Raw genomic sequence first — 14796 nt, 5'->3', positions numbered from 1 at the left:
AACTGCTGCATACAGTGGGGCAAAAAAGTATTTAGTCAGCCACCAATTGTGCAAGTTCTCCCACTTAAAAAGATGAGGCCTGTAATTTTCATCATAGGTACACTTCAACTATGACAGACAAAATGAGAAAAACTAATTCAGAAAATCACATTGTAGGATTTTTTATGAATTTATTTGCAAACAAGTGGGAGAACTTGCACAATTGGTGGCTGACTAAATACTTTTTTGCCCCACTGTATACCCCGATTCTGTTGCACAGAACGCAAGAGAAGTGACACAATTTCCCTAGTTAAAAGAAATTCATGTTAGCAGGCAATATTAACTAAATATGCAGGTTTAAAAATATATACTTGTGTATTGATTTTAAGAAAGGAGTTAATGTTTATGGTTGGGTACACATTGGTGCAACGACAGTGCTATTTTCGCGAATGCGCTTGTTAAATCACCCATTTGGCAAAGTGGGCTGTGATTCAATGATAAATTAACAGGCACCGAATCGATTGTATGCAACGCAGGACAAGCTAGATAAACTCGTAATATCATCAACCATGTGTAGTTAACTAGTGATTATGTTAAGATTGATTGTTTTTTATAAGATAAGTTTAATGCTAGCTAGCACCTTACCGTGGCTCCTTGCTGCACTCGCATAACAGGTAGTCAGCCTGCCACGCAGTCTCCTCGTGGAGTGCAATGTAATCGGCCATGATCGGTGTTCAAAAATGCTGATTACCGATTATTATGAAAACTTGAAATCGGCCCTAATTAATCGGCCATTCCGATTAATCGGCCGACCTCTACTTCTGACCCACTGGAATTGTTATACAGTGAATTATAAGTGAAATAATCTGTCTGTAAACAATTGTTGGAAAAATTACTTTTGTCATGCACAAAGTAGATGTCCTAACCAACTTGCCAAAACTATAGTTTGGTAACAAGTAATTTGTGGAGGGGTTGAAAAACGGGTTTTAATAACTCCAACATAAGTGTATGTAAACTTCCAACTTCAACTGTACATATGAGAAATGCAAGATATGTAAACATTAAGTGATTTAAGATACCGTAGAATAGAGTATATACATATGAGATGAGTAAAGCCAGATTGTCAGGACCCGGTTACGAACCCGGGTCTCCGGAGTGAGAAACAGTCACTTAACCAACTGAGCCACGAATAGTCGGCAGAACCCAGAAGATGAGGCAGACACAGCAGTACTTGAGACGGTGTATTTAATGAAGTAAAAAGTGAAGTTCTTCAGGACAACATGTAACTCCACAACCTCAAAAGGAATTCCACAAGAACAAAGGTAATCCTCCAAGACAAAAAGGTAAATCCACAAGGTGGAAGGTATAGCATAAAAAGCCTCAAAAGATACTCAAAAATAAATAAACAAGAACAAAAAAACAGAATTCCACAAGAGAGTCTACCGGGATCAACAAGAGTTCACAGGATACTAGGGCTGGGTGCTAACATACAAACACAGAGCAAAGAACTGAGGAAAACTAAGGGTTTAAATACAATCAGGGGAAACAAGGCACAGGTGCAAATAATAATGGGGATCAAGGGAAAAACAAAAGGTCAAAAAAGCACAATGGGGGCATCTAGTGACCAAAAACCGGAACAACCCTGGCCAAATCCTGACACAGATATGTAAACATTATGTAAGTGACTAGTGTTCCATTCCTTAAAGTGGCCAGTGAGTTCTAGTCTATGCCTATAGGCAGCAGCGCCTTTCATTGTGACACGCAAGCACCATCCATCCCAAGGGGACAAGACTCAGAAGTCATTCTGTTCCAATTAAAACACTCTGTGGGTACCGTGATGTCATGCTCTGTGGACCCATCATGGTCAAATGCTTGTCATTGTCCTTCTAAATGTAAAGTATGGGGTATAAATCTCATTTGTGTAATGGGATAAACATTCAGAACAATATGGCACAGGACAGATATCAAATCAAACTTTTGTCACATGTGCCGAATACAAGTGTAGACCTTACCGTGAAATGCATACTTACAACCCCTGAACCAACACTGTAGTTCAAGAAGAGTTAAGAAAATATTTAAGTTTTAAAAAAGTATCAAAAGTAACACCATAAAATAACAATAACGAGGCTATATACGGGGGTACCGGTACCGAGACAATGTGCAGGGGTACAGGTTAGTCGAGGTAATTTGTACATACAGGTAGGGGTGAAGTGACTATGCATAGATAATAAACTGTGAGTAGCAGCAGTGTACAAAATAAATGGGGGGGGGTCAATGTAAAAAAAAAAAAACGGAACAACCCTGGCCAAATCCTGACAGAATCCCCCCCCTAGGAACGGCTCCTGACGTTCCTACCAGCTCTCTCAGGGTGGAGGGCCCTGAACTGACGAATGAGGTCAGGGTCCAGTATGTCTTTGGCAGGAACCCAGGAGCGCTCCTCGGGACCGTAGCCTTCCCAGTCCACCAGATACTGCCAGGACCGCTGCACCCGGCGGGAATCCAGTATCCGATGGACGGTATAAGCCGGCTGGCCTCCAATGACACGAGGCGGAGGGGGAGGTCTGTCTGCCGGGACAAGGGGAGAAAAAAACAACAGGTTTTAATAAGGAAATGTGAAACGTGGGATTAATCTTAAGGGATCTGGGTAAGTGTAGGCGATAAGAAACTGGGTTAACTCTCCTGGCAACCTTAAAGGGACCGATGTATTTTTGGGACAGCTTGCGAGACTCCACCCGTAGTGGTAAGTCTCTTGTGGAGAGCCAGACTCTCTGGCCGGGGCGCAGGGTAGGCCCGGGACGGCGACGTCTATTGGCTTGTTGTTGGTACCTCTGTGAGGAACGCATAAGATTAAGACAGGTCTTCCTCCACATAAGCCGACAGCGTCTGACGAACTTCAAGGCTGAAGGCACTCTGACTTCTGCCTCCTGGTCCGGGAACAATGGAGGGGCATAGCCAAACTGACACTCGTGCGGGGACATACCAGTGGAGGAGGAGCGCAAGGTGTTGTGCGCGTATTCGGCCCAAACAATGAAGGACGACCATGTGGACAGGTTGTTACGAGTCATACATCGGAGGGTGGTTTCCAGCTCTTGATTCATCCTCTCTGTTTGGCCGTTGGACTCCGGATGGTACCCTGAAGATAGACTGGCAGAAGCCCCCATGAGTTGGCAGAAGGCCTTCCAAAACCTAGAGGCGAACTGGGGACCTCTGTCAGAAACCATATCTTGAGGAATGCCGAAGACTCGGAACACATGATTAATTACCAACTCAGCCGTTTCCTTGGCAGAAGGTAACTTAGTCAGAGGGACAAACCTGGCCGCCTTTGAAAACCTGTCGATTATGACTAGGATAGTAGTATTGCCATGGGATGGAGGAAGGCCAGTAATAAAGTCCAACGAGATATGGGACCAGGGTCTGTGGGGAACAGGTAAAGGGTGAAGGAGTCCTTGCGGGCGGAGGTGAGAAGATTTGCCCTGGCAGCACACGGGGCAGGCATTGACGAAAGTGGCAACGTCTTCTCTTATGGTAGGCCACCAGAACTTAGGCTGGATGAACTCCAAGGTGCGACCTACGCCCGGGTGACAGGTGAGGCGAGAGGAGTGCCCCCACAGAAGGACCTGAGTCCTCACTGTCTTGGGGACAAACAACCGATTGGCAGGACCTCCTTTCGGGTCCGGTTCAATAGCTTGAGCTCGTCTCACGGTATCCTCAACTTGCCACGAGATCGGAGCCACGATCTTAGTAGCAGGAAGGACAGGCATGTCCGTGTCATCTTGAATGGCAGGAGCGTAGACTCGGGACAGGGCATCCGGTTTGAGATTCTTCGACCCGGGCCGATAGGTGAGGATAAACTGGAATCGATTGAAGAAAAGAGACCATCTAGCTTGTCTAGAGTTCAACCGCTTCGCCTGCTGGATATACTCCAGATTTTTGTGGTCCGTAAGCACTTGAAACGGGTGAGAAGCCCCCTCGAGCCAGTGTCTCCATTCCTTCAATGCCATCTTAACCGCTAGGAGTTCACAATCCCCCACATCGTAGTTCCTCTCAGCCGGGGTAAGCCGGTGTGAGAAGAAAGCGCACGGATGAAGCTTCTTGTCTTCATCCCTCTGAGACAGGACAGCTCCAACACCAACCTCTTGAGGCGTCTACCTCCACCACAAAGGTTCATTCGTAGTCGGTAGTATCAGGATGGGAGCAGAGAGGACGCGCTGCTTGAGTCCTTGGAAGGCCGTCTCAGCTTCTCTTCCCCACAAAAACCTTGCATTGCCACCCTTGGTTAAAGCTGAGAGAGGGGCTGCCACCAAGCTGAAGTTATTGATGAACTTGCGGTAAAAGTTAGTGAAGCCCAGGAAACGCTGAACTTCCTTAACGGATTTGGGGGTGGGCCAATCCGCTACCGCCCCTACCTTCCTGGGGTCCATTTGGACTCGACCGGGTTCCACTACAAATCCCAGGAATTGTACTCGGGATGAATGGAATTCACATTTTTCCGGCTTAACGTACAGATGGCTGTCTAGGAGGCGTTTGAGTACTTGTCTGACATGCTTAGTGTGTTCTTGAAGAGAGCTCGAAAAGATGAGGATGTCATCCAAGTAAACAAACACAAATATGTTAAGCATATCCCTAAGAACATCGTTTATGAGCGCTTGGAACACCGCTGGGGCGTTGGTCAGGCCGAAGGGCATCACCAAGTATTCATAGTGATGTGCGTGTTGAAAGCGGTCTTCCACTCGTCACCAGGTCTGATCCGCACAAGATGGTATGCGTTCCGCAGGTCAAGCTTAGTGAAAACAACTGCTTCCTGGAGCAGCTCGAAGGCTGTGGCCATAAGGGGTAGTGGGTAACGGTTACGGACGGTTATGGCATTGAGTCCCCGGTAGTCGATGCAAGGACGTAATCCACCATCTTTCTTGGCCACAAAGAAAAACCCTGCTTCCGCCGGGGAGGTGGATGGACGCATGAGACCTGCTTCCAGAGCATCCTTGATGTAGGTATCCATAGCAGCTCGTTCGGGTGGAGATAGGGAAAAGATCCGACCCCTGGGAGGGCAAGTGCCCGGAAACAGTTCGATGGGGCAATCATAAGGTCTATGGGGTGGTAGCATGGTGGCCCTCTGTTTGCTAAATACCAGTTTGAGATCATGGTAACACTCGGGAACTCGGGTCAGGTCGATGGATTCTAAAGACTCGGGAGTAGAACTCGGGGAATTCGGGAAAATACAAGTAGCTTGGCACGTAGGACCCCACTGCTTGATAGTGCCCACAGACCAGTCGATGTGAGGGTTATGGCTGTGAAGCCAGGGGTATCCAAGGACGAGAGGGAACTCGGAACAGGAGATTAAATAAAAGTTCATCAATTCCTGGTGTTGTGAAACTGAAAGTCGCAAGGAGGTAGTGACATGAGTGACAAGTCCAGATCCCAAAGGGCTTCCATCCAATGTAGTAACCCTCATGGGGTCACTTAGAGGTTCAGAGGGAACGCCATTCTCCTTCGCCCAGACACCATCCATGAAGTTACCTGCGGCTCCAGAGTCTACCAAGGCTTGAAGGTGAAGCTTGTGGTTGTCCCAGGAAAGGGTGACTGGAATGAGCAGACGGGAGTTGGACGGATGGGAGGAGGTTATGTTTCCCGTTACAGTTCCCCCCGGTCTGTACGGGACAGAGCGTTTCCCTGGAGCCCGGGACACGTGGAACGGAAATGGCCCGGTTTGCCGCAATATAGACAGCGTCGCTCCCTCATCCGGCGGTCTCTCTCAGCCTGGGAGATGTGTCCAATCTGCATGGGTTCCGGTGGAGCCAGCGAGGATAAAGGTGGGGACTCGGAGCTGAGACTGATAGGGGCTAGAGGTCTACGGTTGAGTTCTCTCTCTCTCAGACGCTGGTCAATGCGTGAGGCCAACTTGATCAGGGACTCAAGATTGTCCGGTGGTTCCCGAGTGGCCAGTTCATCTTGGATAGTGTCGGAAAGGCCTTTCAGAAAGCACACCGTGAGCGCCTCGTTGTTCCAGCCACTCGCTGCTGCCACCGTGCGGAACTGGATGGCATAGTCCGTCACGCTGCGCCGACCTTGGTGGAGAGTCAGGAGCTGTTTGGCTGAGTCAGGACCACTGCTTGGGCCTTGAAACACTCGTTTGAATTCCTCAGCAAAGGCAGAGTAGCTGGCACAGCAGGAACTATGGGCATCCCACACAGCAGTAGCCCAGGCCAGGGCTTTTTCCGACAGCAGGGTGATGATATATGCGATCTTAGACCGGTCGGTGGGGAACGACAAGGGTTGCAGCTCGAAGGAGAGAGAACATTGGGTGAGAAACCCTTTACAAGCACTTGGATCACCTGAGAACTGTTGGGGAGGTGGAAGACGAGGTTCAGCCAGAGGGTTAACTGCCATGGGTACGTGAATCTGAGGTACTGGGACGGGAACTGTTGCCGGGGTAAGTCGATCAGATATCTGGTTTATGGAAGTCAGCATCTCCGACAGAAGATGAGAATGTCTAGCCATTAAGGCCTCTTGCTGAACCAGGGCGGCTTCGTGGCGTTGGACAGTCTCCTGGTGGTGGGACAGCATGGCAACAAGGTCCTGGGAACTGGCTGCCTCTGGGTTCATTTTTGGCTCTGTGTTTCTGTCAGGACCCGGTTACGAACCCGGGTCTCCGGAGTGAGAAACAGTCACTTAACCAACTGAGCCACGAATAGTCGGCAGAACCCAGAAGATGAGGCAGACACAGCAGTACTTGAGACAGTGTATTTAATGAAGCAAAAAGTGAAGTTCTTCAGGACAACATGTAACTCCACAATCTCAAAAGGAATTCCACAAGAACAAAGGTAATCCTCCAAGACAAAAAGGTAAATACACAAGGTGGAAGGTATAGCATAAAAAGCCTCAAAAGATACTCAAAAATAAATAAACAAGAACAAAAAAACAGAATTCCACAAGAGAGTCTACCGGGATCAACACGAGTTCACAGGATACTAGGGCTGGGTGCTAACATACAAACACAGAGCAAAGAACTGAGGAAAACTAAGGGTTTAAATACAATCAGGGGAAACGAGGCACAGGTGCAAATAATAATGGGGATCAAGGGAAAAACAAAAGGTCAAAAAAGCACAATGGGGGCATCTAGTGACCAAAAACCGGAACAACCCTGGCCAAATCCTGACACAGATATGTAAACATTATGTAAGTGACTAGTGTTCCATTCCTTAAAGTGGCCAGTGAGTTCTAGTCTATGCCTATAGGCAGCAGCCTCTAATGTGCTAGTGATGGCTGTTTAACAGTCTGATGGCCTTGAGACAGAAACTGTTTTTCAGTCTCTCGGTCCCTGCTTTGATGCACCTTTACTGACCTCGCCTTCTGGATGATAGCGGGGTGAACGGGCAGTGGCTCTGGTAATTTACCAAAATGACTGAAGATTCCGGTAACTTGTGTAAATTACTGGTAGCTTTGCAACCCTAGTTGAAACACAGACCAAAATTAGCGCCTTTCATTGTGACACGCAAGCACTATCCATCCCAAGGGGACAAGACTCAGAAGTCATTCTGTTCCAATTAAAACACTCTGTGGGTACCGTGATGTCATGCTCTGTGGACCCATCATGGTCAAATGCTTGTCATTGTCCTTCTAACTGTAAAGTATGGGGTATAAATCTCATTTGTGTAATGGGATAAACATTCAGAACAATATGGCACAGGACAGATATCAAATCAAACTTTTGTCACATGTGCCGAATACAAGTGTAGACCTTACCGTGAAATGCTTACTTACAACCCCTGAACCAACACTGTAGTTCAAGAAGAGTTAAGAAAATATTTACCAAATAAACTCAAGTTTAAAAAAAGTATCAAAAGTAACACCATAAAATAACAATAACGAGGCTATATACGGGGGTACCGGTACCGAGCCAATCTGCAGGGGTACAGGTTAGTCGAGGTAATTTGTACATGCAGGTAGGGGTGAAGTGACTATGCATAGATAATAAACTGTGAGTAGCAGCAGTGTACAAAATAAATGGGGGGGGGGGTCAATGTAAATGGTCCAGTGGCCATTTGATTAATCTATCTGTGTATATTGAAGTTAGCTAAAGTTTGAAAAGTAGAAATGCTTAGTGTCAAACAATGACAGTTTCTGGTGAAAGGAAGTTGTCTGTGTGAGATCCAAGTTTAATTCACGGGTTGTAGATGTAGTCTGTGGGACTACAGGTTGTAGATGTATAACTGAAATGAACATGAAAGTAACATAACAGTACTTATTGTTAGTGTTATTGGGATTAGTTCAGATATATCAGTATTTGGAGGGTTTGTCATGGACACATTCTCAGTAACAATTTTATTATTGAGAATGTGTGACGCACATTGCAGACGAGCCATGTGCTAAATGTAGAAATAAATAGGTGATCATTTTCAATATCCTCCTCTATCAGCTTTGGCTGAGGCAAAGCTCCCCTAGTTAGGAGATTATTGCATTGTGTAGCTTGTTTTGAAAACACCCATTTTTCTTGATTATGTCACCACTGAACAGATGCCAATGTGTGTTAGCTAAAGTTTGGTATTAAGGATAAATCACCAATGCAGGGTTTGATCCTTAATTCGTTCCTATTCATCACGGTTAGTTCCCCGAACTTCAAAGCCAACATATGGACCCAATTGCGGTCGTTCCTGGCACATGAGCGACTGAAAGCTGAGGCACTACCGTACCTCCAGTTTCGCTGTGCACTGTCATCATACTTTGTGCTGAGCATTTATTGCATACTGTTCTGTACTCAAGCTACATGTCAGGTGAACTAAACTGGAGTTGTGTGGGGGGAGAATGACAGGATGGGGAGTTGGAAGATATAAGAGGATAAAGGAGGACAGAAGTAAAATCAAGGTAAATATAAAAAAGGTGCCCACCGACCAACAGCTGTTTTCATCGCGTCACAGAAGAGCTTATACAGGGGTGGTTTGATTAGGAGAGCTAGGCTTCCCCCTCCGCCTCACAGGCAGGGTGACCGCCGGTCGCTGACTGGAGAGTAGTCAAAGAGGAGATTGTGGGATGAGCGTCAGGTCATCTGAGGATGACAGACTCAGGAGGCAAAGGGTGACAACAGATTTGACCCCCGCGGCCCAGAGCAGAACAGGGCTTGCTGGCTGGCTGGGCTGGGTGGCTGGGTGAGGTTTAGGGAGATTTACCTCATCATCTCAGGCTGTATCTAAACGGTGTCATGATCAAGATTAGAGGTTAGATTGGAGTACACAACAGATTACATGGTCATATAAATCTGTTGAACACAACATATTGTTCTAGATTTTCATTAGTGGTAAACAAGGGGATAAATATCTGGGATCAGTTGAAAGTCGATCCATGAACAAAGTCAGAGAGAACGTGGTGAATCATCTGAACTAAACATCAATTTGATAATACAAATAATGGAATCAAGCAGACAATGTAGCATGAATTCTTTACACTTTTCTACATATCATAAAGAGACTAAATAACCACATGAAGGACTGTACTACAGCATTTTTCTTTCTTTCCGTCTCTATTTGGTAGATGTTTGTTCAATTATTGCAAAATGATCACCCTGTTGATCTAATGGTAAATCAATTCCAAACATCAATCAATCCTTGTTTCTGTCTACTACACACCTGTTTAACAGTCTCCTCAAGCCAGTCGACCCAGACGGCAATTCCTTTCAAATTCCTCTGTTCCATCGCTTTAATGTTTCCAATTAGTCCCCACAGTCCCACGGCTAAACAGTCTCACCAAGCTTTACCAAGGCTCGTGGCAACAAATGCCTTCGGATGTCGATAATCTAGAAAACCTTCGACACTCCTTGGGGTTGTTTGTTCTTCATAGGTTTTCTATGTGGGGTGGATGATACAACAACAATCTCTCGCTGCCCTTAGACACAAATCAGAAATCAAAGCAAACCGGTTAACCTCTCCATTTTTCACAAAAACAGTATTCATCCAAAAGTCTACATTTTTCTGTCTCATCAGTCGTTCAAACAGTGAGACACAAAATGAACTGTATAATAGAATATATCTGATGAGGTTATTATGGATCGTGTTGGACTAAACAGATTATATGTGTCCTCCTGTTACCATCTTCAATCAGTTGCGAAAACGTCCAGTTGCATTTGAACTTTGTCAAAGGAACGTTTCAAACAGGATATCCTGCCATCTGCTCCTCCAGAAGACTCATTCCAGGAGTCAGTCACTTGAGACCTGAGTTGACTGCCTGCTTCTTCACACAGAGCCACATCAATGTCTTTTAAAAGTAGCCAAAAAAGAACAACCTTTTCCCAATCAACTTAAAAGTATCTTCAGTTATCTGTAGCGAGTTAAGGGACTTAATGAAAACCGGCCATCAGTGGGGAGGTCCTAAAGAATGTACAACGCTTTCAAGCGGAGTTGAAACCTGCATTAATATCTTTTCATGGAAGAACATTAAAGGAATCCCTCCTTTTGGCTCTTAACATTAACAATGGAGAACCTGTTCCATAGAAGCATACATTCCCTTGATTCCTTCCACATTCCTTTTTTAATGCAGATATTACATGTGAGAAAATGAATTAACAATATACTAATCATGATCAATCTGGTTTCCCTCCCCCTTGAACACCTGACGGCATTCTGTTCTCAAGAGGAAAAGGAACACACGCTGTCTGACAACCTGACAGCCACACAAAGGCCTCAGAAAGAACTGGGGTGAATGGGGGAAACTGCAGTGGGGTCCCGGGCAAGTTCTGCCAGAATTTGGCATCTGCTGATCACGTGCACATTTTATGACCTCCTCTCCATTCCCCACCCACATTATATATATAATATATATTTGAATTTGTCAATACGCAACACACACACACACACACACACACCAGCGGATTGACAATACTCAAAGAAAGTCAATGCCCCGCTGTTCCACGATGATAAATGTGATGGCTTTGTATCTCACCGCAGGTTCCTGCAGGCTCAGGTCAATCGCTATTAAATTACAAAAGTCCACCTCTCAAAAGCCGATTGATAGATGGATACTGCAAACACACAAACCACAAAGAGCCCTCCATTGCTTTCACAAACCCACCAGTTGTGCAGCCTGAAAAAAAGGGCTTTTAGTTGTTGAGATTTTTTATTTGTGCATTTGCAAATTCATTTGGGCTCTCAGTAACACCATAAACTCTTCAGAGCTTGGACCGAGTGGACATTTCTGAGAGCGACAGAGCGACAGAAAAATACCTATACAGAAAAATCTTCTGGTATTTCTACACTATTTGTTTCTCTGAGCGTTTTATATTTTCAAAGAGCTGGACTAACTGTGTTTGGAAAAGGACCGCGGGCATGTTGGGGGATTGTCGGCCATGCATATAATCGCTTACTTACACTCTGTGAGTTTGCTTTGGATCAGGCAAATTACCATCTGAAAATGAGCTGAAAAACACTCTGGGCGAGAGGCCTGCGTCATCCATAGCAGTTCACTTTCAGTATTTCTTACTGCAGCGAATATACAGGGAAACATGTGGAGATGCACACAAACACACACACTGCTCAGAAACTGTAGTTGCATCATTGCTTTCAATGTACTTCAAATTTAAAGAGTAAAAAATACTCTCTAAATACTATCGAAACAAACCTTACTCTTAATCTTGGCACAGAATCTGTCTAGTTGTGTGGTAATGCATTATGATGATGTTGAATGTTAAACTTGTCACTGTGAGGGAATATGCGCTTCCAGCATAAAGTGGACTCAAATCACATAATACACTCGCTCTAATTGGGAAGGCCATAAAATAAAGTCTGCGTGACACAATTACTGCAGGCAGGGTCACACAAACACTCTCACACACAACTTTCATGGACAGGGAGACGTAGGCTTAAATAATTAGCTATAATATGCCACAAGAGTATGCTCAGAACAATATGTGCACTTGGGTGAGCGGCGGAGACTGCTTTCATCTTTTCCACTGTGTTCGGTCACCCCCGAAGAATGGCAAGGCTTGAAAGGAAGCACAGGAATCGCAAAAAAAACTGCATCATATGTTTATGAATTTCTATTCAATAAATGCCATGCCGCCCTCATGAAAATATGGGCATTATGGTTTCGCTTAAAATGGAATATCAAGGAAGAAATTCCCGCTGTGATACATGAGAGAAATGTTCAAGCAGCAACACCAACATTGGATTGACAAGCACACACCTGTGTGGTCAACACTTAGAAAAAAGGACTTTTGTCTAAATACCTTTGGTGTTTCAACGTTAATATTCAAATTTAAACGGCTATGATGCCGTCGTTTTCATGTGAAGAAGTGGCTGCTGTTGATTTGGTCTGTAATAGGAAGCAGATCCTCTCTGTTGCGTCGAGGTTTGGAGCACTTAGCAGCTAGCGCATTGTTTTGGAACAGAGCAATAAAAAAGAACCACCCCTCATCACTGAGCCGAGACAACAGCTTATATAGAGACGCCTGGATCCAATCGATCCACAATGACAGTTCCCTAATCTATATGCATGTTATTTTACTTACAAATGTAAACTCATTGTTCGGTATTAGCTGAAGTGAATTTCTAAGTACAATATGAGGTAACAATGGATATTTTCTGGGGCTTTAGTTGAAATAATTCATAATACATTCAATATATCCTTAACAGCAATGTTCAAATTACATTATAATTATTTTTATTTTATATGTTACCTATACTGATGAAGCACATAAGTCAATCCAATGAGATAGAGAAAAACCCCTCTCCTCCTAAAAAGGTTGCCACCTCTTTCCATCTCACCCAAACACTTCACATAGACGCATCAACATCTGTAATGAATACATCAACATCTGTAATGTATACATAGGCTACGGAACGTGCGAGAGTGATAGATAGGCCTTAGCGAAAACACGAAACAGGATATTAAAGCTCCGTAGACACTACTAATCTTGACTCTTACACAACTAACTTCTCTCCAGCCAGTCAGATTGCTATTAACCATGCTCCCAAACCCTATCAGCTCTCTGGGCCGGATTAAAAGCCTGCAACTCTCTTTCTCTTTCTCTCTCTACTCTGCTTTATTTAATCAGTGGCCTGGTTATCCCTAGAAGGCAAATTACTGTAGCCAGGGATGATGACACTGACCTTGTGACATGGGGGAATTGGATGGGGAAGTGGAGGACCCGACACTTTGGGCGTATGAGCTTGTCCAGGTCTTTGGGCCTGTGGTCGGGGATCATCTTCATGAAGGACGAAATGGAGGACAGGAAAGACTCCATGTTGAAAGAAGAGTTGAACGCCACCACATCTGCCACCAAGCTGGGGGGAAAGGAAAAGGGTACACACACAGTCAGTGACACACACACACACACGTGTACGTACACACACAAAGTGACACTACTTCATTTGCAGATTCAGTGTGTGCCACATGGAACAGTTCAGCATAGTCTGCATTTATCAGTACAGTCTTAAATGGCTCCCATTCTCTTTCATTAGAACGAAAGCCATGCATTATAATTCAAATTAGCAAAGCAATCTGGCTTGAATCCAATCAAACATCTCTTAATGATCCATTCCCTTTGAGTAGCGTATTATTTAATGCTGCCATATTTGACTGGGTTAATGCCATTAAAGTAGATTGAGTGGGCCTTGCAGAACTGACTTATTGACGCGTTGCCCTATGCAGATCAACAACAATCACTTTTCTTTAGAGTGCCCCTCTCTTTACTGTTTGCCTTCTGATTAATGACAGCCCAGTCGCTCGACAAGAGTGACTTCAATTACCCAGAGAGCATCATGTCGGCCTGCCGTAATTAACCAATCATGTTGCGCCCCAGACATGCTCATTAAGACAAACTATTACCGTATGAATAGTGTGTTGTTTGTTTATTTTAAATACACAAACAAACAGAGCAATTATACTCGTTGCTCATCGTCTTTGCTTGTTACGACCTCTTGTTCCTACTGTTAACTGGGATAATAACGTGCACTCACTGTGCACCAGATAGATTGTGTACTGTATTATACATTGTGTACTGCACACTCAAGGCCGGGCTGGTCTTTACCATGAAAGAACCTGGTTGTATCCGTACTGGAAGTCTCTGTCCTGGCTCTTGCGGACTGGATAGACGAGCTGGTTCTCGTGGAAGTAGAGCACCTTCTTCAGTGTGGCCAGGTCAGGACGCAGGGCCACCAGTTCAGACAGGTTCAGCACAGAACTGGCAAACAGGACCCTGAGGACCAGAACACAGCACAGGGGGTTAGGATGGTGAGTTAATCTATCTGCAAATACAGTGCATTCAGAAAGTATTCAGACCCCTTGATTTCTTTTCCACATTTTGTTACGTTACAACCTTATTCTAAAATGGATTAAATAACAAAAAATCATCATCAATCTACACACAATACCCCATAATGACAAAGCGAAAACTGTTTTTTAGAAATGCTGCAAATGTATAAAAATTGAAATAGCTTATTTACATAAGTATTCAGATGCTTTGCTATGAGACTCAAAATTGAGCTCAGGTGCATCCTGTCTGTCCTCCAGATGTTTCTACAACTTGATTGGAGTTCACCTGTGGTAAATTCAATTGATTGGACATGATTTGGACAGGCACACATATGTCTATATAAGGTCCCACAGTTGACAGTGCATGTCGGGCAAAAACCAAGCCATGAGGTCGAAATAATTGTCCGTTGAGCTAAGAGACAAGTCAAGGCACAGATCTGGGGAAGGGTACCAAAAAATGTCTGCAGCATTGAAGGTCCCCAAGAACACAATGGCCACCATCATTCTAAATTGAAAGAACCACCAATACTCATCCTAGAGCTGTCTGCCCGGCCAAACTGAGCAATCGGGGGAGAAGGG

At 44.8% G+C, this 14796-nt stretch overlaps 1 protein-coding gene across 3 annotated transcripts in view; it reads right to left on the bottom strand.

Annotated features, from left to right (window-relative positions):
- gtdc1 (glycosyltransferase-like domain containing 1) overlaps positions 1–14796 on the bottom strand; it is a 55252-nt gene that overhangs the window by 28153 nt on the left and 12303 nt on the right. For all 3 annotated transcript variants that reach the window (XM_035749910.2, XM_035749908.2, XM_035749909.2), the window contains exons 3-4: positions 13994–14161; positions 13074–13247 (exon numbers count right to left, since the gene is read on the bottom strand). In XM_035749910.2, the coding sequence (XP_035605803.1) occupies positions 13074–13247; positions 13994–14161 (342 nt within the window). The remainder of the gene's footprint in view (positions 1–13073; positions 13248–13993; positions 14162–14796) is intronic.

This window comes from Oncorhynchus keta, chromosome 34 (genome assembly GCF_023373465.1).
Source record: "Oncorhynchus keta strain PuntledgeMale-10-30-2019 chromosome 34, Oket_V2, whole genome shotgun sequence".
In the NCBI taxonomy this organism is placed as follows: domain Eukaryota; kingdom Metazoa; phylum Chordata; class Actinopteri; order Salmoniformes; family Salmonidae; genus Oncorhynchus; species Oncorhynchus keta.
This window is presented reverse-complemented; position numbering and strand designations above follow the sequence as displayed.